The sequence below is a fragment of the Aphelocoma coerulescens genome, chromosome 26 (genome assembly GCF_041296385.1).
Source record: "Aphelocoma coerulescens isolate FSJ_1873_10779 chromosome 26, UR_Acoe_1.0, whole genome shotgun sequence".
Lineage (NCBI taxonomy): Eukaryota > Metazoa > Chordata > Aves > Passeriformes > Corvidae > Aphelocoma > Aphelocoma coerulescens.
Window position 1 is genome coordinate 2,397,631 of NC_091039.1, and position 25,045 is coordinate 2,422,675.

Here is a 25,045-nt window from a genome sequence, read left to right on the forward strand (position 1 = left end):
GGGCTCTCTGCTGCCTGTCCTACATCCAGCTCTCACCAGCAATAGCCTGGAATGCTCTTCCCAAACACAGAACAGAGTCATGAGGACAGGCAGAACCTCTCGCCTTACGTTGTTAAAGAAAGTAGCAGCATCTCCTGCTCCTCCCCACAAGCTTGTTTCATTTGGGGGGTGAGGGTGTCAGGCTTCTGGTATTTGCACTCCTCATTCTCAGGTACCAGCTACAGGTGTGGATTGAATGAGAATGTTTGGTTTTAGGAGGGACCCAAGTCGTGGCATGGGCAGAAAGAACCTCAGCATTATCTTCTCAAGAGTGAGACAACTACCACTGCCTTCAGGGGGTGGTTTTGGGGGATAGTTGGTGGCATGTGGAGAGTTGGAGAAGGAACAGGGCTGGTTTTTTAAGATGCTTGAACAACAAAGCTTCCAATTTAGTGCTGAAATTGTGTAATTAGGGGCAGGTCTGTGGAAGTGCCATGTGCCACAGCTTGCACAGAGCTCCCCTGGGGTTAAAGAGCAGTGGAGAGGCATCAGGTCACACAAGAACCACTTCCACTGGACTATGCATTCAAAATGCTTGAGACTGTATCTTGGAGACAGAAAACAAGTTACTTTAGTTAATGAAACTTAACCCTCCTGTCATTTCCAGTCTGTAAAGTATAAGCTTTGGCAGTGTTGATACTGCAGCAGGCACAAACACTGCTGTGCTTCAGCCCCGAGGCTCCAGGAAGAAGACGAGTCCTCCATGTGACAAAGTGACAGAAGGTTTTACTACACAGCCCAGAGAAACCCCAGAAATGCCTGCAGAACATGCAGCTGCAGGAAGGCAGGGGGTACTCACAGCATTGGTGGGTTTTTTAGATCTGACTTTGGATTTGTCCTTCTCTGGCTCCCCAGAAAGTTCTTTCTTCTCAGGGAGTTTCACCACACCGCGCATTTCCTTCTCTGGGCAACAGAAAAAAAAGAAAGAAAATATTACAAAATGTTTCAATGCTTAACATTCCTCGTTATTGTTTATTTATTGCTTGTTAGACTGCATCCTACCAAGGTATTTGCTGAATTTTTATCCCCCCTACACCTGTTTCAGTCAGCATAAGGCAAGGCTTGAACTCCTGCAATGCTTCCAGAAGCCAGTGTTATCCAAAAATCCCAGCACACCACCACGAGCCAGCACTGGCTATCACAGCCCACAGTTTTTCAGTATTTTATATGCCTTTTCAATTAATTTTAATTAAATTATGAGCAACATCATAAGCTAAGGTTTTGTTTCCATGTGATGTTAAAAAATGTCGTCAAAGAGCTTCTTCCTTCTGCTCTTGGGGGAGGGAGGTTAGTACTTAGAGACTCCTTGAAGAAAAAAAAATCAAATTCCAAATCACCATAATCTAAACAAATTATTGAAAAAAAAAGATTTTGAATGAACAAATGGGACTGACAGATTGCTCAGGTAATTTGAATTATTAAGTAGTTGTAAATTGCTCCTGTATTTATTTGGCTAAATTATTTATCAACAAGCTTATTCTTCCATCTGATGGCATTAAATATTGTTTCTCAGTCTCAAATAATTACTTCTTAAGGAGAGAACAAACTCAGGACTGTTGATAACAGCAATTTAATCATATTATGGGGATTTTATCATTAAGCTCAAAACATACTATCTTTTGCTTTCATGAGTTTAATTTCCTGATTTCAAATCCAAATTCTTTCCTAGAAGTGTCTGATATCTGATACACTCTTAAAAGAGTTTCTTCTATTTAAAGCTCATGGATTGATGTTATCTAAAATACAAAACAAAAACATGGTTCCAATCTCATTTCCGATTGTTCCAGAAGAGACACCCAAGTTTGAAAAATTATAAGTTTTTTTCAACTGAAAATATCTTCTTCAAGAAAACTCAACTACTTACAAGAAAAAAACCCCAAAAAATATTTCAAACCCATACAAGAACTTTTTACCATAAAACCCAATTTTAAAATTAACACACAAAGATGGATTTTTTTATAAAATACTTCGAATAGTTCCGACTGCTGATTTTAACTCTGGTTTTAAAAAGTGCTTGTACAAAGTAACAGAAACTGCATTCATGCTGTGTTTCACTCACCACCATCACTCTTTGGAGGGGCACAGCCCATTCTGCGTCTCAGATTGTGGGTTCTGGCTTCTGGAGGGTCAGTCTCAGTTTTAACATTGGTTGCCTTTAAAAAGGAAAAAAAAACCCATCCTTAGCTTAATAACATCCTTAGCTGGAGGACTCTGGTTTGCCACTTTGGGGAGATGCTCACTGCCAGCTGATCTCCCAGCTGCTTGCCCAAGCACAGAGTGATGAGTTTGGAATCTCGAGCTGGCCGTGGGAAAGGCCGGCCATGGGAAAGGCTGGCCATGGGAAAGGCTGGCCATGGGAAAGGCTGGCCATGGGAGTCCTGACTAAACAGCTTCTAAGGTCCCTTCCAATGCAAACCATTTCATGATTCCCTGGTGTGAGACACCAACACCTCACTGAGGTACCACAAGGACTTGAGACTTGCATCCTGCCTCGTTCCAGGAAAAAGGCAGAGCCCAGGTGACAGTCAGAGAGAAACTCTGAGGACTTCAATTAAACTCAGAACCATTTGATACTTACAAACCACTAAATCTAAACAGGCACCTGGAGTTCTGAAATACTTGTCTTCAATTATTTACAAGCAGTTCAGAGAGAAATAAAGCAGGGAACAACATGGAAGATTTGAAAGCAAATCCTACAAAATGTCCATGCCAATAATGATACCAGGATTTGGGTTTGCTTTCAGTGGGACCTATTAAGAAGCAAAGAACAAGGAACTCGGTGCTTTCACAGATTTTCTTGTACTCTTGAAGAGCAGAACATGCTCCAGTCTCCAAAGCAGGGACCTTTGTTGGTACATCGTGGAACTTTCAACACAGAATAATGCTCTTCCATTTAATTCTTACATTTCTTCCCTGAAGTTTTGAGATAATGGGAGAACGATTCTCAAATCCCTCAGTGTTACGAGAGGATTCTCCAACACTGTACTTTTTAAGGAAATGAGGTCATACAACAAGTCAGTCACTCTCAGCCACTCTCTGAAGTCCAAAAAATGGGATGTGTGGCCCAGGTCTAAGGCAGGACTGGATACAGCCCCAAGTACTCCATGGGGTGGGAACTCTTATTCAGTCTGGGGTTTTTTGTAGGTGTTGGTTGTTTGATTTGGATTTTTACAGAGCTGACATTATTTCCTCATCACTTTTCATGTTCTCTTTGCCCAAATGTCTCCATCAGACCAGGCAGAGGTCCCATTGCTTAAGACATGCACGAACAGAGGTTGTTCACTGTGTGCAGCAGTTCTGCCTCAGGGCCAGTATGCACTGAGCCTCAAGTGCAGGGACAGAGCCCCAACTTCTGCATCTTCAGCTCCTCTGAGCTGTGCCTCTATTTTGTGCTTTAGCTGATACTGATCTTCCTAAGAGCAGCCCTTGGTTTGGCCTGAGCCTTTTATCACATCAAGTCATCTCACTTTCACCTCCCCAGCACTGTTGTGGTCTTTCACACTGAACTGTTCTACATCAAGCACCTAAAGCCTTTCCATTTCAAAACCAGCCTAGACAGTCACTGTCCTTTTCCTTTCTCATTATGAACACTTTCTCCTGACTGTTTACTCCCCAGGTGGGAAAGGGCAAGGTAAAACTGCATGTGTCTCACAACTGCAAACTAATGCTTACCCTACAGGCCACAAAAACCGACAGTACTTCCCTGTGGTTCACTTCTTTTAAATGTTTATGGTCAGCCTTTGAAAAGCAGGAAATATCAAACTGGCAAACATGAGAATGAATTTAAGATTCACAGTTTAAGACAGACAAATCCTTTTATATCTCATTAGAGCAAAAACTTGAGATGTGAACCAAACGTTACTCTTTTGCAACCAGGTCAGTGCAAATGCCAACTGCTTGGAGCTTCAGTGTTGAATAAAATGGATTTAATCACCTTCTGCGACTGCACTGACATGGAACAGCAAAGTTCACATTAACAAATCTTAACTTTGGGAAATTATTGTCTTAAGACATTACAGCTTCTGGCTAAGCCAGCCAGTCCCTGTTGCTCAATTCAGCCTTAGCACCGTGCGTTCCAGTTATGTTCTTAATTAAGGATTTTCCTTCCACAAAAATGAGGTGTACAACATCAGTGATGCTTGAGGCAAGAGCTGAGAGGGCAGCCTTGCCTTTTGGCTAAGGATGAGCAGTTGGTTTCCCCTGAAATGACAAAAATGTGCCCTCTTTGTCAGTGCCATCTGACACCACTGCCAGAGAAACAGCCAGAATTTTAGCATCTATTTGTCCTGCTGTCAATTCTAAAGAGACCCATGACAACAAGTATCCTTCAACCACAGGCAGACACTTCAAATGGAAAGTTTCAGCCCAAACTACTGAAGTTTGCTCAGAATTATAAAACCACTTGTAACCAGGTATTTGAGTGGAAAGGCTTTAGAAACCCTTAATTGCAACTCATTAACTAAGCATAATTACAGGCAGAATTTGCAACAGCTAAGCTGTACCATTTGTACTAATAAAGACCAAGACCAGAACAATGGGAGTTAATAAGAGTCTGAAACAAATTGTGACCTTCCTAACTCATGATGTCACCACTAATCAGACCCTCTCCTGGGAATATCCTCCCCTACTCTTCATCTGCTCAAACAAAAGAAATAGGAACTCTCTAGAGATATGATCATCAGACTGGAAAGGCTGGAGCCAAAGTATTACTGTTTTCCAGCAACAAAGGAGACATGGGATCTCCTAAAATATGTCTTCACAGAAGATGCTGAGATATAACCAATACATTTCATGCTTATCCAAACAAATATTGTTTCTTAAGGACATATAAGATTGTACAAAACCACACTGCCTTGATGGTATACATTTCTTCATTCTATTGCATGAGTAAATTAACACAAATTGATAGAATTCAAGAGTGAAAAATGAAATACAACAGTGCTAATGTTAAAACCAAAATCTTCCCCGCTCTAACACCTGGCTTCAACTCATGAGAGACAAACAGAAACCTTCCAGCACATTCAGAGAATAAGTGCTGCTCACTGACTGAGGAACAACAGATCAAAGCTGCTTCATTTCCAGAAGCTGTCACCTGTCTTTTCATCTGAGAGCTCCACAGTATCCACAACCATGCTGAAAGCATAACCCTGCTGTCCACACTCACGACCAGCTTCCACAGCAGAGCCTCCCAGAACTCCGAACCTCAGTAACACACTTGGAAAAGCATCAGACAATACTTACCCACCATTTATGCATTTATAAATGTTTAGGTACCCCTGCCAAAGCGAAGCAGCTGTGCCTATGCACACACACACACACGCAGTGATGTGCTCAGGGTGCCCCCAGCACGCTCACCTCGGGCGTCAGGCGCTTGGCGCGGCGGGCGGGCGGGCAGCTCTCGGACGGCGGCACCGACTGCCGCTGGGGGATATCGTGGGGCTTGTACTCCTTGTCCTTCGTGTCACTGCTCAGATCTGGCTTCTGCAAACACTAAAGAGACAATTGATTACTTCATTTCTACCTCCACTTGCAATACAAACCTGAACAATTTTCTGGCTCATGGAAAGAACATAGACAGGGCCCTAATAATTCCTGTGCTGAGTTAATAAACAGCATGTATGACAATGGTAACATTACCTACCCGAACAAAGCACAAAATCACTTTTTCGTATCACTTTAATGACTACAATAGCCATAATGAAGGATCTTAAATAAAGCTGAAGTCATCCTTTAAGTGTTAATGAGCACCAAACATTTCTCTGTGTGGAATACCAAGCCCAACTCTTCTGGCAGATGGGGCCTTTGCAGACCGGGTCACCAGCACTCTGGAACTGCTGAAGTGTCCTAACGTTGAGTGGCTGTGATGCCAACATACAGAGCAATATAAAAGTAAATTACAACCTATCAAACATCCCTGTCCTAACTGAAATACAGCTCTGTACTATGGACACTGCAGGAGCTCCCTTCTTTTCGTGTTTTGGAGAGGACAACTGCTGCATGAATTAAGGGCAGAAGGGAAAAGATGCAAGAACAGTTTTAGTTCTTTCAAGCTGCTGAATGAACACATTTAATTGCTGAAAACTGTGCATACCTCTGGCAAGAAACAGAATAATTAATGACAATTCCCCGTTTGTCAAGCCACACAACACCCAGTAACAGCAGACAAAATGTAACAGTTTTTAATGAGTACACAACAAATCCTACAGAAAGAAAAAATCTCATGTTGCCAGGAAGTAATTCATGAAATTGCTGGATCCACATTTCCCCAGTTTTGTTACTCTGTTCCCATCACAAGCATTTACTCAGCAAGAGAGAGCAGTAAAGGACAGAGAGAACCACTGCAGTGGTGTGAGGATGATGATGCTCTATAGACAGCACAGCAAACACACTTTTAAAAATACTTTCAGAAATAAATGACAGCCAGAAGGGGGGAGGGAAAAGGAGGAGAAAGTGTTATTTTAGAAGAGAAGTCTATGCAGAGAGAATGATGTATTTAACAAAAAAGCAGTATCAGTCAAGGGCAGCAGGGTGTCACTAACCACCGCCCACAGACAGTCCACGACACTGATCGAAGAAACCTCCAGAACTGCTGTTTGCTTTCAGACTCCCTTCAGTCCTAGACTTTGTAAACTCTAGATTTATACTCTGAAAGCAAATGGCTGACTTAATTTCAGCATTAAATACACAGTACCACTCAACTTTGCAGCTCATGCACACGAGCAGCGAGTCCTGGGTGATGCTCAAAGGTTGGGTCTGGAGCCCCAGAGCTGCAGCTGCCTCTTCACAAGAGCCTGGCCCCTTAAAGCTCCCACTGGAACAAGAATCACAGGATCGCAGAAGGGTTTGGGTTGGAAAGGACCTTAAAGATCACCTTGTTCTAAGCCCCTGCCATGGGCAGGGACACCTTCCACTACACGAGGTTGAGACCCATCCAACCTGGCCTTAAATCCTTCCATGGATAAGGCATCTACCAAAGCTGAAAGAAGATGATGTGACATCAACATCAGGGGAAGAAAGCAAAAAATAGCAATTTCTCAGAACAGAAAATGGAGAAGCAGAAAAGCAAATGAACAGGAAAAGGTTGAAAATGAGAGAATAGAAAAGAACTTCTATAAAATCTAGGTCCTTGAATCATTTCCTCATGTGAAACCCAAACTTATCAGAAAAAAAAAAAAAAGAGTTTCTACTGCTTCTGATAACAGAGGACATATGAACCTTGAAAACAAAGCTCTGGAAGGCAAACAGCTTTTCCAAAACAGAAGTGTAAGAAAACCTTGAAAACCAACAGATTGTGTCTCACTTCACTGCAGTGCCCAGACAAACAAAGAAAAAACCAGAAAAAAAACCAAAGAAACCCACCAAAACACAAACACAAAACCGCACAAAAAAATCCCCACAAAACAACCCAAAAAACAAAACAAAACAAAAAAAAAAAAAACAAACCAAAGAAACCCCAACAACAAGAAAACCAAACCCCAAAAAACCAACTGAAAAAAAACCCCCACCCCCAAAACCCCCAAACAAAAAAACCAAAAAAACTCCCACCAAACCCCACAAAAAAAAGAGCACTCACTGTTCCTTGAAAAACATCAGAAGACATTTCTTAAATAATGATGTTTCACCAGCTATTTAAGCACAAACATTTCCCAGTGCCTCTGTAACCCGAGGCAAAGGCAGTGGTATGGAATGGCTGTTAATTCACAATTTCAGCTGTACCAAGACAACACCCAGAACTGTTCTAAGGATGAGAATTCCTCTGTACTCCCTTTACTCCTGCACGGACCTGATCAACTGTCTTGACCCAAGGGCACAGCTGCCATCTCTCCAGTCCTTCCCTCTTCCCAACCAGGCTTTGGGGAGGTTGAGCTATTATCAACCATTCACCAGGAGCTCATCCCACACACTGTGATCATGATCTCGGTATATTCCAAGGAGATGGTTGCACACATGATCCTTGAAAGTGGCAGAGAGCAAGTCAAAACCCATCAGCTGAGGCCACAAAGGAGTAGCTCCTTTAGCAGACAAAGGACAGAGCAGGAATGGCCACATGGCCTTCAGGAAGTCAAAAGATGGGGGGGAGGAGGGGGGAAGGGATACAATGCATTTCCTCCAGGTTTAGATGTTTATTAGTAGTAATTAAATTAGTAGTAATTTACACAAAAGCCAATCAGTCAAGCCTGATACTTGCAGAACACAACTGCTTTACCCCTACTACATGTCCATGGGGTTATAAAAACCACCAAACTCCAGAGGTGCTCATTTTTCTCCAGGAACAATGAAGGGTGCCAGAGAACTGTCTTACACTGACACATCTTTATCAGAGGCACACACATATAAATCTTTGGAAATAAGGCCACTAAAGCCTTAGTTTGGAAAAGAAACCAGATCCACAATTACTGAGTCAGCTGGATTCACTGACAAACAGAAGCAAGACCACCTCGAGCTGCCCAAAATGTAGCTGCACTTTAACTCATGGAACATCTGGGCAATGCAGTACAGAAGATGCACTGACACAAGATTCTGGATACCTCAGTTCATGCAGGGGACACTTTTCCCTCTGGGCATACAGTGTGACTCTCTGGGATGACCTGCAGTTACCACAGCTGGGAATGAGAGGTACAGGTGGGAAGAACCAGTACCAACAGGCTCACTGCAACTACTCCAGGCCTACAACACTACAAACACCCCAGGCCTGTCTAGTCCAATTTCAAGATAAGAAGGAAATAAATACCCCCTGTGGAGAGCTGCTTTGGGTATTAGAAACTGGCTGGTTTAAGGAATTTTTGCTGTTGGACTGAACATGAGCTTTAATAAAAACATGCTTTCCCCTCTATTCCCCTCTGAACAGCTCCAGAGAGTTTCACTATTTCAGCATGTAGACAGAAATATCTCCAGCTGGAATATCTGTCAAAATAACTCCTGAAGCTAGTTTAATATGTATTGAAGCCACACAAACAGTTAATGCTATACACAGATCTAGATGAGATTAAAGTTTTGGCACAGTCATAAGTCATTATTGGTGGAAATGACATAATTTCATATTTTTGGCCTTTGCAGGAAAAAAGACAACAAATATTTCAAGTATTACCAAATAAAGAAAAAAAAAATCAAAAGACTCAGTGAACACAAGCACTAATCTTGTCTGGATGATCATCAGAGCTGTGCAAAGAGCTTCTCTCAACAGGCTATTGAAGGAGGAAGCACATCTCCAACTGACAGCTGTCACACTGAACAGCTACAGCTTCTCCAAAGAACAGCTCAGGTTCTTAGATTCCCAGGAAAACACTGAACAGACACACAGTAACAGACACCTACACAAGAAGCATCTGGGTAAGCACCACTTAATAAGAACATGTGAAAGCCAAAAAGAATCTCATTTGAGATGATACTCAAAAAACATACTGCAAAACAAACTCACTTGAAAGATAACACTGTCAGGGGGAAAAAAAAAAATCAAATTAGAGTGAAAAGTGAGCTAAATCCAACATATTTCTGTGAATTCTCTCAGGTCATTCAAAAATCTGTGTCTGCCACATATAGGAGGGGAATGTTTTAACTGCCTGAGGAGGGGAGGAGCTAAAAAAAAAATCAGTTAACCTTACGTGTATCACTTGTCTAGAGCTGCCTCCACCTCGGTTTGAACAGATGTCACGTGGCCATTGCAAGACAGAGCTTAAAAAGTCATTTAAAAAGAAGAATGTCCTCATCTAAGGAGGTTTTCCCTCTTCTAAAAGGGTTTAATACTGAGCAAACCATGAAGTGAGTATTAACTGCATGACAGACGCTCTTGGGAAATTTCCATTTCCAGGATATGGTACCACGTTCACTGTTTTACAACTTTTAATTAGATCTTTCTCTGTGCAATGGTACCTCAAAAATATGGCAGCAAAGACAGGTGTAACAAACACACAAGCTCAATAAAAACCCCAAAGAGAAATCACAATTTTCAGACCTAATACAAATGCCAAGTTTTCAATTAAATGCCTTTAGAAAGTGGTGCTGCTTTCCATTCCTTAACAGGAATGTTTGAAGGAAGCCAAAATATTTTCGATCTAGCAGTTTCCTTAGCATGAAGATTTTTATCTTCAACTCGATTTTGTTCTTATCCTGTTTGCAAAAGATCCCTTTTTCTGAAGGGCCAGCAGAATTTAGCTGTTCTTCACTGAGAAGTGATTGTCACTGCCTAAATAAAAAGTCTAATTCTAACCTCTCTGGACTTACATCAAATCCCTCCCTCATTTTAGTAGCTTTGTGTAAAGGCCTGTGTTGATTTCTGTACATGGAGATATGCTTGTAACAGGATTAGGGCATTTATTGCTTAAAAAAGGTCAGCACTCCTGTCTTTGAAAGATCATCATGGAAAGAGCATTTCAAAGAAATAAAAATGGATGTTGACAACTGCAACCAATTTTGGATTTCCAAATAAATGACTGCTGCTCTAAAAGAACAGACCTATTCCTCATTAGAGATTATATGGCCTCCACTCTCAATCAACCCTGAATTTTGGTTTAATGGCCAAATCAAAGATTGATGACTAGGAAGGATGAAGATTTATGCTTGGAAAAAATCCCAAGTCACACTGTTAACATCACTACAGCAGCCAGGAAGCTTTCTGCAACCTGTCCCCCTTAGTGAACGTGCCACAACACTGCCATGGCTTGGCACAGTCCCTCAGTCACTCTAGGCATGTGACACAGAACCACAGCACTTGTTGTGGCAGAGAGATGGACCTGGAATGTTCCATGAATATAGAAGTACTTGGCATTACAGAAATCATTGCAGGAAGTCTAAACGTCCCTTATCATGAGGCTTCTGTAAACTGGAGAGAGAAAACACCAACAGATACTGTTCAAAGCAGGAGTCAGAGGTCACCTGGAGGACTAATGCTAAAAACTTCACCTCTAATGAAAAGTTTGCCCATGGCTTTCTGAACTGCTGAACACGGCATCTGGTCAGTCACCTGCATGACACCAAGCACGGAATGCAGCTTCACAAACACTCCAGAAATTAAAAGAACCCTCACAGACTGGCTGCTACCTTAAGTGAACTGCAGGTGGTTTCAGCACAGCTTACCAAGAGACTCGCTCCCGACTGGAACAGGTTGTAGGGGTAGAGAATTCGCTCGTAGTGCGCACGGATGTGCGAGCCCACAGCTTTGCCAGGGGCAAAGCCCATCCTCGTGGCTATTTTGGTCCATTTTCTCTCCTTGCAAACTACATCAAATCCTCCTTGTTCTGCAACTAGCTAAAAAAGTGAAAATAAAATAGTCACATATTTAAATAGTCACATATTCATACATTAAAATAGTCACATATTCAAAATTATCCCGTTCAAGGAAAAAGGCAGGACAACATCCCAACTGACATTTTAACCACAAAAAATATAGATTTAACCCCCCCCCCAACACTGAAGTTGTTTTAAGGCAATAACTGGAACATATAACACATAACCTATTCAGGAATTCCAAACTTGTTGGATTACTTTACAAATAAATCAGCACCTCTGTTCCATGTGCAAACAGTCACTCAGCCTACTCTGAGAACTTATTTGGCTCCAATTTGTCACTTTGTATCCCAACACAACTTTCTAGCACGGGACACTCAGTTCTTTTCACTGGAACAAGTGTTATAAAATAAGCTCAAAAATTCCCAATAAAAACTGCCCTAAACATAAAGAAAAGAGAAAGAACATATCCTTGGGGTCAGAGAATCCCATCTCTTACTATCAGTATACACGAAATTCCCCACAAGTTTAACAAGTTTCATCCTAAAAGTAATTGGATTTTTTTTCTTCCATATTTCTAATGGAAAAATTTTTTCTCTCACTTTTGTCATTGTTCAGGAACTTTCTCCAGTTAAGCCTAAGCTTATTCTTGACCAGTATACCCAAGTTCAATTTTAAAGAAGAGCTGTAAATTTAAGGTGATCTAGGCTCACAGGAAAACTTCCATGATAATGTATTGCTTACTTTCCCTGATAATGTATTCTTACTCTTACTGTCCCATTAGCTATGTTAGCTTAAACAAAGGAATACTTTTTCCAGGTTAGATACACCCCAAAACCTCCCCTGACCAGCTGTGATACCATCCCAGGAACTGAAGTAACATAGCAGCTTTTCAGGACAAGTTTTTCCATAATGGTCTTACTCTGTTAAGCTGAAATAAATCCAAGATCTTCCTCTCCACATGTGGAATTTTCAGTGTGCATCCCTGAAGCTCCCAAAACTTTGCAATCTGGTCCAGAAAATTCAGCTTTACACGAGTTTGGGCCTGAAACCAACCAAGCAAACAAGTGAACTGCATGCTAAAAGCAGATGTAGGTTTTGTACCCCAACGTTTACAGCACTGCAGACTCAGCTGCCTGCCCAGCTTTGCCCTCTGCAGGAGTCATTTTGCATTTTTCCCCTCTCATCATGTGGAGAAAAATAAATTCCATGCAGATACCATTGGTGGTATCTGTATCTTTCCTTGAGTCACCTTTTGTTACCTTTTACTGCACTCAGAAAAGTACTTTCTGAGAACAGCCAAAAGGTAAGTTATTACTGCTAAAGACTCCCTACACCAGCTGCATTGTCCAGATTTGCTGCATTTATTACATTAATTATTGCAATAGTTTATTACAATTTGGTTTATTGGCAATAAACCAAAAATAAATCAGTATTTAAAAAAAAAAATAAAGTTTTTTTTTCTGTTATGCCTTCTCACTCCCAACTGTATTTGTTTCACTTTTAAGCACACAAATGGGTCAGGGCAGGGAAAGCCTGGCTGGTTGCACAGCAATTACCACAGTAAGATCACTGCACTGCTGCTATGTAAGAGCAGTAACTTAAATTTCGACACATTTTATTTTCAGCATGTTTTCTGTTCTTAAGGTAAAAACTGGCCATGTCTGTACAGATTAGCTTGTCTGCAAACTCCAGGGAGCTCTGAACAGCTTGTGGTCACACAAATCCCTCTCTTAGCATTCTAAGCCAGCATCTGAGCCCCTCCCCAGCACTTCTCATGATCACATCAGGACTTCAGAAACCAAGAATCAGGAGAATAATTAGGCACAGAGTCACCATCATCCCAAATGGTACCAGCACTGAGCCAACCAGAAGTCCTCACACTCCCCTTTAGTGTCAATTCACTGAAGCAGTGAATGAAAGTGCTTGTGAACAGCAAATTTCCACAAACTGAATCCAGATTTTGCAATTGTTTCTTCCAAAAGGCTGGCTATTTTTAAAGCACTCCAAGTGTTTCATCTCTTTTCCTTTTGAAAGACACTGTATGAGTGCAAAACACAGGCACAGATCTATGGCCCTGGACAGTTTAACTACTTAGAAGCACCTGTGTGGAAAAGGCCTAAATTATGTTCCTTTTTTAATGAGCATTAGCACTATTTTTATGCCTGGAATGTTTCTAACTAGGTTCTGAAACAGATGGATTTCCATGCTAATTAGAAATTGCTGTTCGAGGTCCAGAGTGCTGTCAGCTCATGGCCAACTGTGGCAAACATCACCTCCCAAAAACACACTGACACATTTGGGAGCAGAAGTAATGCTTGGCTTTCCAGTTTACCTCCAGTTCATTGAGCCTCTGGATCCTCGGTGTGAAGTGAAGCTTGTCAACATCGCACGCGAACGGAGGCTGCCAGTCCTGGAAAACAGAAGGGTTCCATCAAAAGATCAGGAAAAGGAAGGAAATTTCTGCAATAGTCAAAAGCCAGGTGAGCCTGAAGCATGAAGAGCCCCCATGGCCTCCAGAGCCTCCTCAGCCCCACCAGCACATGGAACTTGGCATGGTGGGGGCTCAGCAGCCGCACCCCGACCCGTCGGGGAGCCAGGGCTGTGCTGATACCCAAATCCCCTCACCAGGAACAAGTCAGAGAGCAGGAATGGTGAGAAACACTGAGTGAGTGTCATTGTCTACCCCTTGGAATACTTCACTGTGCCTCAAAAATAGATAATGGAACCACAAAATCAGGTACACTTTGGAACTGAAGACTTGTTCTGCAATGTAAGCCTCCACAGAATCATGGAATCATTAAAGTTGGAAAAGCCCTTTAAGATCACCAAGACCAACTTCTAACCCACCACCACCATGTTCACCACACCACCCATGTCCCTGAGTGCCACATCCACACATCTTCTGAACACTGACAGGGATGGTGACTCCACCACTGTCCTGGCAAACCTGTGCCAATGCCTGACAATTTCCTTGGCTGCAAACATTCAGGAAGAGCTGGAATACGACCAATTTGAAAAAAACATTATTATTACTTTGATAAAATACCTGCAACTGAATTGTTATTTATAAACACAACTATAAAGCCGTTTTATCTTTTAGATCTCTGACATTTACTGCACATGCTTGGTTTGGCAATACATGACTTCACAAAACCAAATTATATTTGATTTAAACTTGACAGGAATTTATTATATATAAAGTTATCTTGTTATCACTAATTACAGAATGAAGATAATGCACAAGTGAGCTACTGCCAGTGTAGTGGGACAGGAGTAAGACAGAGCTTTGCATCAAGAAAAAGATCAACACTGGGGGACTGAGACAACTGAAGTAAGACCAGCATCATAAAAACGTATTTTTTATTTTAGATTCACAGAGAATGTGAAAATTAGCGCTAAAACCAACCAGAAATGGTTTCCAAAGTAATTATCTTACAAACAAACATGGAGCAAGTCACTGAGAGCGTGGTGAAGCTGAAGAGCGAAGAGGGCCACCAATCCATACATGTTACCAAGCTGGCATTGACTAATCCAGACCTCAAAATTGGTAATAAAAGTTTTCTGATCCTGCAAGACACTTGCAGCACACCACAACTTGACAAGGCTAGCTGAAATTAACATTTGAATTGGCAATTAGACAATGGTAGGGGGTCAGGATGACAAATTATCCAGAGGACACTCAATCCTCAACCAGTGGGACACATTTCTCCATTATTTTCCTGCTTCTAACCACAAGACTGACTGGTGCCCAGTGACATGTTCTTGAGAAAGCCAATAACACTAACCCTTCTTTTACTGCCTATTTTCTACGCCAGAAAACCAAATGCAATGAAACTATCAAGTCTGAGGAAGAGAACTGACACTCTTTTCTAATAGCTTGTTTGATGAATCATTTGGGGCCCTCAAGCTGTAAGATGAGAAGCATAACTGGGAACAGTTGGGCAGGATTTGAAGTATTGTACTTCAACAGGACAAATCTGACTCTCAAGCTGAACCAACTGGTTACATCATTAGTCACAACTCCAGAGTCTGCTCCGTACCAAAGACAGGGAGACAGGAAACAGGCACCGAGACCAGGAGGGAACACAGTGGCAATGACACACAGGACCCTTGAGACATGCTGGGGACTGAATTAAACTGCCCAAGGGAGAATTGTAGGGAGCTTTGCTTAGGCCGAGAGTAAACGAAACCAAGAGGGCTGTGCTGCCTCACTGCTTTGCTAAGCAGTAAGCCAAGGCTGTGCCTGGGTGGACTGTGCATTACCCCAAACCAGATCCTCTAGTAAGGCTCTGCAGAGGACAAGAACCAGCAATAAGATGAACAAGGGCAAGAATTCAGCTCACGTAGGCAATGACACCACCTCTGAAACTGTCACCACTCCAGGGCTACCACTTGCAGTTACTGCACTGGCAGCACGTCAGAGAAGCCAAGCAAGGGAGGGGACAGCACAGGAGACTCTTCTGGTCAGGCCACATGTCTGCTGGCACAGGCTGCTGCTTTGGGCAGAGCCCAGACGAACGCCTGCATGCCACTGGGCACAACAGGAGGAACAGGATCCCTACCTGCTCCGACAGGCTCCGGCTCATGCTCACACTAAAGAAATCCAGCTCCAAGGGTGCCTAGGGCAGACACAGACCCAATCCATGTCAGACAGCACAGAGCAGGCTAGTCCCCTCTGCTTATGAAAGCAAATGAAGAAGTTTATGTGCATGATCTTAAAGAAACAGCTCATCCACAGCATGGCACCTGAAACATCCTGCTCCAGAATTAGCTGATTATCTCCATGATCTCCATGTGTCTATTTACTACTGACTGGTGCATGTTTGGGGACAGCCTTTCCTGTTTGGCCAAAGACACTGGCTCTGGCAAAGCACCAGTCACCTACTGTGCTGGAAGAGTAACACGACACCAGACAACACAAGCTGCCACAACAGGCATTTCCTACACCCGCGGCTTTTAAGTTTACCAATGACTGAATGACCAACACACACCCTGATGGCAGGTCAGCTGTTTCTCAAAGATAAGCTTTGGGAGCTCCATTTCTTCAACAGCACTTTCAGCAGGTGACTTCAGCCTATCAGGCAGACGGGTTCATCAGCCAGAAACAAACATTTCACAGCCTTAAAAGTGTTTCACTTTTAGCAAGGAGAAAGTCATTGGAAGAGCTTCTGCTGGGTGATGGTAAATTGGCTTAATGAGAGGCAACACTGGATTGACTCCGGCTCCTGAGGTTTTGAAGGAAATACCATAGAATATGCTGGGTCGGAAGGGACCAGAGTCCATCAGGATCATCACGTCCAATTCTTGGCCCTGCACAGACACCCCAACAATCCCACCCTGTGCCTGGGAGCGTTGTCCAAATGCTTCTTGAACTCACACAGGCTTGGAGCTGTGCCCACTCCCTGTTCAGTGCCCAACCACCCTCTGAGGGAAGAACCTTTTCCTGATATCCAACCTAAACATCTCCCAGCTCAGCTCCAGCCATTCCCTTGGGTCCTGTCACTTGTCATGAGAGGGAACAGATTGGTACCTGTCCCTCTGCTGCCCCTTGTGAGGATGCTGAAGGCCCCAGTGAGGTCTCCCCTCAGTCTCCACTGAACAAACCAAGTGACCTCAGCTCCCCCTCCAGACCCTTCACCATTCTCGTGGCCCTCCTTAGGATGCTCTCCAATGTCTTTTTTATATTGTGGTGCTCAAAACTGCACCAAGGACTTGAGGTGAGGCCACAGAAGTGCAGGCAGAGCTGAGGGAAATGAATGCCATATATAATACATCACATTAGATTTTATAAAACCACTCCTGGCTTTACAAACATACTACAGCACGTCCCACTGAACACAAACTGTGTCAGATGACACTGTTACAGACCCACAGTCATCCACCATCTGGAGAAATGACAGCAGGTATAGCCCACAGTCCATCCTGACTGTCACTGAGTCATTTTAAAGTCACAACAAGTTTATTTTGGATCATCCAAACTACTCAAAGTTGATATAAGCAATAAGGATATTTATCTTTCTCTATTCCACAGTATGGCAAATTCCTCAAGTCCCAAACAAGATACCTTCAACCCTTCTTTAATGAGTGCATTATTTACTCAACAAAAATCTTGGACGCATTCTGAAGCACAACTTACCAAGCCAAATGCGATGCTCACTTGCAGGCCCATGAAAAGACATTTGTGTGTGACAGAAATGCCTTCACGCACCTTGGAAAGGCAGCAGCACCACGAGAGGGAGCTTTGTGGTGCAGGATTCATTTGCAAAGCTGCTGAGCCACATGAGGAGCTTTGCTGGGGAAGAGACCAGCCACCACCCCCAACTCTCCAGGCCCACTTCCCTAAAGCTCATACCTGGGAATCAGTAAGACTTTCCCTCTCCATCCAGCTCCTCAAAGGAACTGGTTTGGATTTCCCCGTTTTAAAAAATGAATTTAAAAGTTTAAGAAGTTCAGTTTTAAGTGTCTTTCAACAGTCATGCTGAGCACTAAGATTAAGTATACACAGAAAGCAAGACAACATCAATTTCCTAAAAAAATCAGGAGTTCTTACTCCACCAGGACTCTTCATCTGAAGTGACTCTATTGTGTTCTGTTGTCCATCCCTGACTGTTATAAGCCTGCAAGGGACAAACAAAATCCTGTGCCCACCTTAACCTGCATTTGTTATAAACCTGTCATCAAATCCAGGCAAAAATGAGACTGACTTCAAAATTTCAAACTCTTCTATAAACTTGAGGGACAAATCCAGCTGTGCAGAAGGCATGCTCTAAGGATCACATTAGTATTTCAAGCAGTAATGCAAACTACAAATGGTCAGCAGAATTATTTCTGTGATTTCCATATTCCGGCTCCTAACTGAGCTGTTCCAGGGATGTCAGGCTTCAGAGCATTGCATTTCAGCTGGCAAACCTGCACCTCACCCAAACTCACTAATTAAAATTTAACCACCCCCACCTCTATGAATTCAAGTGAACAAGAAATTACCACTCTCCCTGGTAAGCTGTTCTACAAGTTAGTTGGTTTCAGCTTTTCTTCTTCCCTTATCCTCATGTCCTTTATAAGCAAATCCCTCATCTGCTGGCTGCCAAAGCAGCTATTCCTGAATCCTTCCTGGAAGACATGTTTCAAGACATTTTTCAATAAACAAATACCTTTTTCCTTCTCTTTACAGAACCAGCTTTCCAGTCCTGCAAATAAAAGGGTTTTTTCCTTGGGCTTTTTCCTGAAGTCTCTTACATTTTTTCAACATCTTTTGAAAACTGCAAGTAGCATTTTACTTGCAGTCTCTCCCATGTCAGACACAAGAAGAGACAGCCCTTTCATTATTTTGCTAGACAGCAGCTCATAGTAAGATCCAAAGGAATATCTTAGCAATTCTTGCCAGAGAAACACATTCATTCAGCAAACTGCAGCAATTCCTCCATTCCTGGGATGCCCACCCTGTGAGCCTGACCTACATTCTTTGTTCCCACATCTATGATCTTGCCTTGGCAAAGGTGTTCCGTGATTGCTGCCTCCGAGAGGAGGGGAGCACACTCGGTGACTCAGAAGGTCCCTTTCAGTCTCCCGGTTTTATGACTACATTAAAAACACACTTGGAGCTCACATGGCAGAATCCACACAAACCCATTATCACCCGGCAGTGGGTCAGCCACAAAGCTCCTGTCTAACGGGAACTAATCCCTCTGTGACCCTGTTAAAGGCTAACATCAGCTGGGAACTCCAATCATCAGCTAACCCAGTTTGTGATGAACAGTCAGTCCTTCTTTGGTCATTTTGAATGGAGGAGATTTTTCCATCAAACCCCCCGAACTCCTCCTTGCCAAGAAGGGACCCTGGGTGCACTAACCCACCTTATGCACAGAACTCTCCAAAAAGAAGCCTGGTGGAGTAGTTCTTATTTGAGACAGAACTGGGCTCTGTTATGTACTGCAGACTAGCAAGCGAGAACAGACACAACCACAGATCCTTCCCACCCAAAAACCACAGCCAAGGATGAGTGTACACTGGGAATCACCTCTCTAGATCCCAGTGTTTCAGTGCCAGCTCCACACATGGACAGAAATAAAGGCTCAGGTAAGCTGGAGATGATTCTCAAGCGTCAGGACCAGCTGCCTCTTGGGACCCAAAGGCAGAGAGAGGACAGAAACTACACACAGGGTTTGAACCTCTAAACACAACAGGCAGCCAGGCTCACACACAGGAGATGCCAGGCTCCTCTCCGTGGAGGCACCTGCATGCAAGGAACAGATAAACACCACTGTACCAGCAGCACTGCAGGTACAGCTGGGGATGGACGGAGTGCTGGGATCAGCAAATCCCAGATCCCTGATTCACTTCACAGCACTGACTCTGACACAGAGAATCCATCACGACTGGGGCCAGACCCAGCTGTGGGTGTCTGAGGCTACCAGACCCCAAGAGCTGCTGCCACCTCCCCTCAAGGCACAGGACACCAGGGTCAGACCTTTGCTCTAATCCCCAGTACATTCCCGGAGTGTATGTGACCGGCATGGACAGAGACTCACTGAAAGAGACTGAGGAAAGGAGAGGAAACTCTCATTATCTTTTAAGCCCACGCCAATGTTTCAGTGTTTCTGAAGAGCAGAAACCACCCTTGGTGACCACAGCAGCACCGTGCATGGCCACTGCCACTAGTAAAATAAATAATAAACTAAAATAATTCTTCTTTTGCATATTTTCTTGATAATTAGAGAACAGTAAATAACCTACTCTGAATTTATCTAATTCCACAACATGACCCCTGTGATGAATTTGACAAGTTCTTCATTTAAAGCCAGCATTTCCTAATGACCTTTGGTGGCTGATCTATTTTTCTTCACATGAATTGACAACAGGGGAACAGGAACCTCAGCACTAAAATATCTCTTCCCCTCCCAAAACCCCATCCATTCTTGATCCCAAAGTTCCCCAAAATGGCAGATCCACCACCATCCTTCACTTTCCCCTTCCAGCTGATCCTGTCAGTCAGAAATGCCATTTCCTGACTCACCTGAGCCTGGCTTCTGCTCAGCAGGAGCAGAGGCTCGGGCTCGGCTCTCCAGGACTGACAGATGCTGCAGCACCTCTGGTTTGTCCCACTGAAGCTCACTTACGTGTTGTAATTGAGTTATCTCTGTGTTTTCTCTTTGATAAAATCAACTGACTGAGCCTCTGTGTATTGTCAAATCTGAAGGATCATCACCATCAGCTTCCTGTTTCAGACAAAGTATCGCAATTCTCTGCATTAATTCCTGTTTTAGTGGTGGTTTGTTTTACAGCTTCAGGACCAGATTGCCAGAACCCTCAGTCAAGCTGCTCCAAAACGGAATTGGTTTTTGTTTTTTCTTTTTCTCCATAAAAATGAAAATAAATCAAGCAACCAGGTGAATGAGAAGCCTGAACAGACCTTAAGAGGTTTAAACAACACTTAAATCAATGTTGCTCCTCAAAGTATGTCCCTGGAGGAGCAGTTCCAGTTCTCCCAAGCCCTGAGCCTTTAGGTTTCACCACTCAGGCTTTGCTAAGGTTAAATATTTCATTATTTCATGTGCAGAACTTTTATGATGCTTCTCTGTACCCTCTCCAGTTGTCAAACCTTTTTAAAATCCTGCAGTGAGTGTGGGATCCTGAATACAGAATTTTCTACTCTCGTGCTGCCACAGAGGTAAAATCCCCCTATTTATCACCGAGAAACTCCAGAGCTGCGTTCACTGGCTTATCCAGAGCTCCCATTCCACCATTACACTGCTTTCCACAAAGGTCCACAGTTATTTTTCTCAACTCCTTCCTCCTCTAAGACGCTCCATGATCCTTTGTTCCAAAGGTAAACCCTCTCATTGAGTCCTACTTAAACGATTACTGTTTCATAATATCCATTGTTTATTGAGCAACTGGGATCCCTCTAAAACAACAAGCCACCACCATAACTCCATTCAGAATCATGGCTTTTGTTCTTCTAGACGTGTAATGAAAATTACATACCCTTGGCTTGAGGTTGTGAGACACCATTAGAGAGGGATCCTTCATTACAAACACTCATTAATAGTTGAACTAATTTGTGAATTGGTGTATTAATTTTGCACAATAATAATTTCTACAATTAGAATACTGAACACACTTAACTTCTAGATCTCAGACAAGGACAACACATCTGATTTAACCAAACACATGGTCTCATGGAAAAAAATAAAACTAATTTGACCACACCAGTGTTCATACAATTGTATTCCATACTATTGCCTTCCAGGTTCCTATCTGGGACTATTCCAGTTGTTCTTCCGCTCTGGAGCTAGAGGGGGTCAACTCTTGCACCCAATAAAGAACTCAAACCAATAAGGAAATTAATCCTCCCTGTTCTCAAGTTCACCAGTATTCCAGGATATCCTGAAAAGTGACAGTCAATAATTTCAGTAACTCCAGGGTCAATTCCTTCAAAATTCCAGCTCTGTTAATCCAGACTTTCTAATCTTTAAGTGTTTGGTTTAAGTTACTTGGAAGCCTTAACAGTACTTCTCCATATTCATGTTATTTAGAGCAATGAAATTCAGCCTGGATGTTCTCAATTTTCATGCTTGGCCTTAGGAAAGTTATGATGTTCTAGTACATTGTACAGTGTTGTGTATTTTGAAATGGATTTATAGGGTAAGTAAGGCTTAAACAATCATTATTTATTATTTCTTCACAGCAGCAAAGCAACGATGCAACGAAGTGAAGCAAGAATCCATCTTCAAGAAAGGCTTGGAGCATTCGATACCGCTCCTGCTCCACATGTTACCATTAATTCTTGAAGCTAAGCTTCACATTTGTTAGACTGTTTACTTCCATTAATTACTATTAACTACCTATTTTGAAGAACACCTCCATTCTCAAGCAATACTTCATCTGACCCCCTAAATGCCCCCAGTGACTTGCAGAGCTATCACAGGCTTCTAGAATGTAAGGCCTCCACTTCACATGCCAAGTTTTGGAGCAAACTTAGTTTATTCCAATCTACCAGATATTGCTTAAATGAAGAAATCCTAATAAAGGGTATTTTTGGTTCATAGAAGAAATTCTAACTAAAAAATGGCACATGATGGACTGCGAACAAGTTGTACCCCACCCACTCTCCTACATCCAGCTGCCCCTTCCCCCCAGATCTTCAACAGACCCAAATTTAAATCTCTACTTTATGCAGCTCATTAACTGCCAGGAACAACCACCATCCGAGCACTTTGCTGCCAATGAGGCCCTCTGCTCATGCTCCATGCTGCTGACAAAAAGCCACAGAGAACAGTGCCAGTGAGCTGGTTATTGCTGCACCCTCCACCAGTCACTGCAGCATCTCAGAATCCCCAAATAAGAGCAAAACTCAGTCACTGGTGATGGCTGGGACAAACTGAACTGGAATGGAGAGGAAGAGAACTCCTTTTGAGTGCTCAACTGGAAACTGCCACGCAGAAATTGCACCTCCTGTTATATTCCTGGACATTCTTCCATCTTGTGAACATGCAGTGATCATCCAGAATCCTCTGTCTTCCACCCAGATGTCTTCTGTACACCAACTACCTCGATACCCCCTCACTAAACAGGTCACTGTCCTCCAAAGCTGCCACACAAGAAGCCACCGCAGACATGGTTTTCTCTGGGCCCATCTGGTGCCCAGCTAATGCCAGCAGAAAGGGACTGGAGAAAGCCCTGCTGCCAGTCCTTTGGAGCCCAAGGAGCTCTCCTGTGCCTGCTCCAGTACTGGAGCATCTAAGCCAGCTCCAGAGTAAGGACTTGTCCGTGAGCAAGTGGGGAAGCTACAGCTGGGCACCATCAGTCTCGCACAACATTTTGCCATGTTGGAGCTCAGATACAGAAACACAAATTCATCCGCTGATAACTGCACAGCAGTTTAAGCTAAAATAACGCCAGCCCAACCATCAAATTTTCAATTCCTCTCTCGGCACAGATCCTGACAGCTCATGGTGCTGCCTACCTGCTTCCCGGCACGTAACCAGACTGCACAGCCGGCCAGAGATTCCCTCGGATGCAGGAAGATTCCAAACCTCAGCCATCACCAAACAAGGCATCCAGTTGGAACACACACACTGTTGTGCAAACAGCAGTACAGTCTTTAGCTCACGGTATTACAGACCCCTCGATTACACCAAAAAGAACAATAACTGAATATTCACTGCGGCTCCTGATCGCAGGAGGAAGGCCAGGAACTACGTCAACTTAAAGGCTTTTCTGGTCGCTTTGGAAGAGCTCCCTCTATGCTCCAGGCCGCTGAACCAACCACGCACTTCACAAGTCATCCCAGGCATTATCCAGGGCAGATAAAGCCATGGGAGCTCAGCTCGCCCAAAGCCAGGCTCCAAGAACTACCCATGCTCAGCCCTCAGCAGCTCCAACTATTTTCATCCTGCTTCTAAATACGCTCAAAGAGCTGATCACACGGCCAGGCAGGCACACCACCTGGTGCAATATCTGGTGCAATACCTGCCCCTTCAGGAAGCGAAGACGAGAGCAGCTGAAAATGCAGTTGCAGTAAGTAATTCAGTCCTTTTTTGAGGGCTGTTGATTTATGATCTCCAACAGATAAAATCCTACGAGCAGCTTTCTGATAAGGTTTTGGCTTTTTAAACAAGCAGCCAAGAAACACAGATGAGATTTTTTTAGATGAGATGCTTCTAAGACAAATAAAAAGATACCCCACTCAAAAACAGAAAAACCCAAACAAACAAACAAACAAAAACCCACCAAAACATCCAACCAATCAAAAAAAGCAGTTCTGGTCACAGTTGCTGAAACACTGTTGGCAACTTAAAACCCCAAAAGATCTTCTCAAAAATACTACGGAACTTCAATGGTGACTCTGTAACGAAAACCATCTTAGCCCCTTAACTCTGAGCATCTGGCTGCCCTGCATGAAAAGAAGCACTGGCACGTTCTACCAGGACACAAATTCAAGAGCGGTCTTCACAGAGCAATCCGGGATTCTTCCTCCAGAGAGCTGAAACACCTTCCTTCCTCTCCAGCAAGATTCACATTATTCACTCTGCTACAAACATTTCTGCCACCTCAGACACTACCTCAGCAAGTTACTACTATTTTAATTCAGAAGGAAAAGGATGGACACCAACAGGAGTCCCAGCAACAACCAAAACACCGAAGTGAGGAGTGTGTGTATCTGAACATTATTTCTTTGAAGTCAAAGTCTCCCTCGCAAAACTTCAGCCTGCAGAACTGTTCTGTCAGTTTTCCCCCTTGCTGGAGGGAGATGTAAGCTCAGTGCCTGTTTAACATTCTGGTTGTTGCCGTCATGTTAACTGCCTTACCCGGCTGCACCACCCCAGACTCGCACCACGCTCCACTTAGGGAAGAGCAATTCACTCAAAATAAAGATGATTCACACATTGCTTAATTAGATTTTTACTTTGAGAAGCCCCTCTCCTCATCAGTGCGGGTGTTCACACCTTTAAACAAACTAACAATTCTGACTACACGAACTATGGTTCTAAGATCATCACAACATTTCTCAGTAAATTGAATCGACCAACAAAAGGAAATCAGAATTCGTACCCTAATTTTGAGCTTACTACATCATCGGTCGAGATGATGATGATGAAGATGAAGGCTTACTACTTCTTCCCACAGTGGATTGCATTCTAAAATGGTGGCCATGTCTGTCTAGGCTTCAGCTCGCAGAGCCACCAGCCAAACTCATGGCTGCGGAGTTTGGTCTTGTCCAACTTGAGAAACAGTTCCCCGTGCTAAAAGCGCGGCGGGGCCGGGGAGGCCGCGGCGG

At 43.3% G+C, this 25,045-nt stretch overlaps 1 protein-coding gene across 1 annotated transcript in view; it reads right to left on the minus strand.

Annotated features, from left to right (window-relative positions):
• KDM5B (lysine demethylase 5B) overlaps positions 1 to 25,045 on the minus strand; it is a 56,027-nt gene that overhangs the window by 30,075 nt on the left and 907 nt on the right. Inside the window, exons 2-7 of the mRNA XM_068995651.1 lie at positions 13,598 to 13,675; positions 12,185 to 12,307; positions 11,113 to 11,283; positions 5,395 to 5,529; positions 2,099 to 2,192; positions 839 to 942 (exon numbers count right to left, since the gene is read on the minus strand). Of these exons, the coding sequence (XP_068851752.1) occupies positions 839 to 942; positions 2,099 to 2,192; positions 5,395 to 5,529; positions 11,113 to 11,283; positions 12,185 to 12,307; positions 13,598 to 13,675 (705 nt within the window). The remainder of the gene's footprint in view (positions 1 to 838; positions 943 to 2,098; positions 2,193 to 5,394; positions 5,530 to 11,112; positions 11,284 to 12,184; positions 12,308 to 13,597; positions 13,676 to 25,045) is intronic.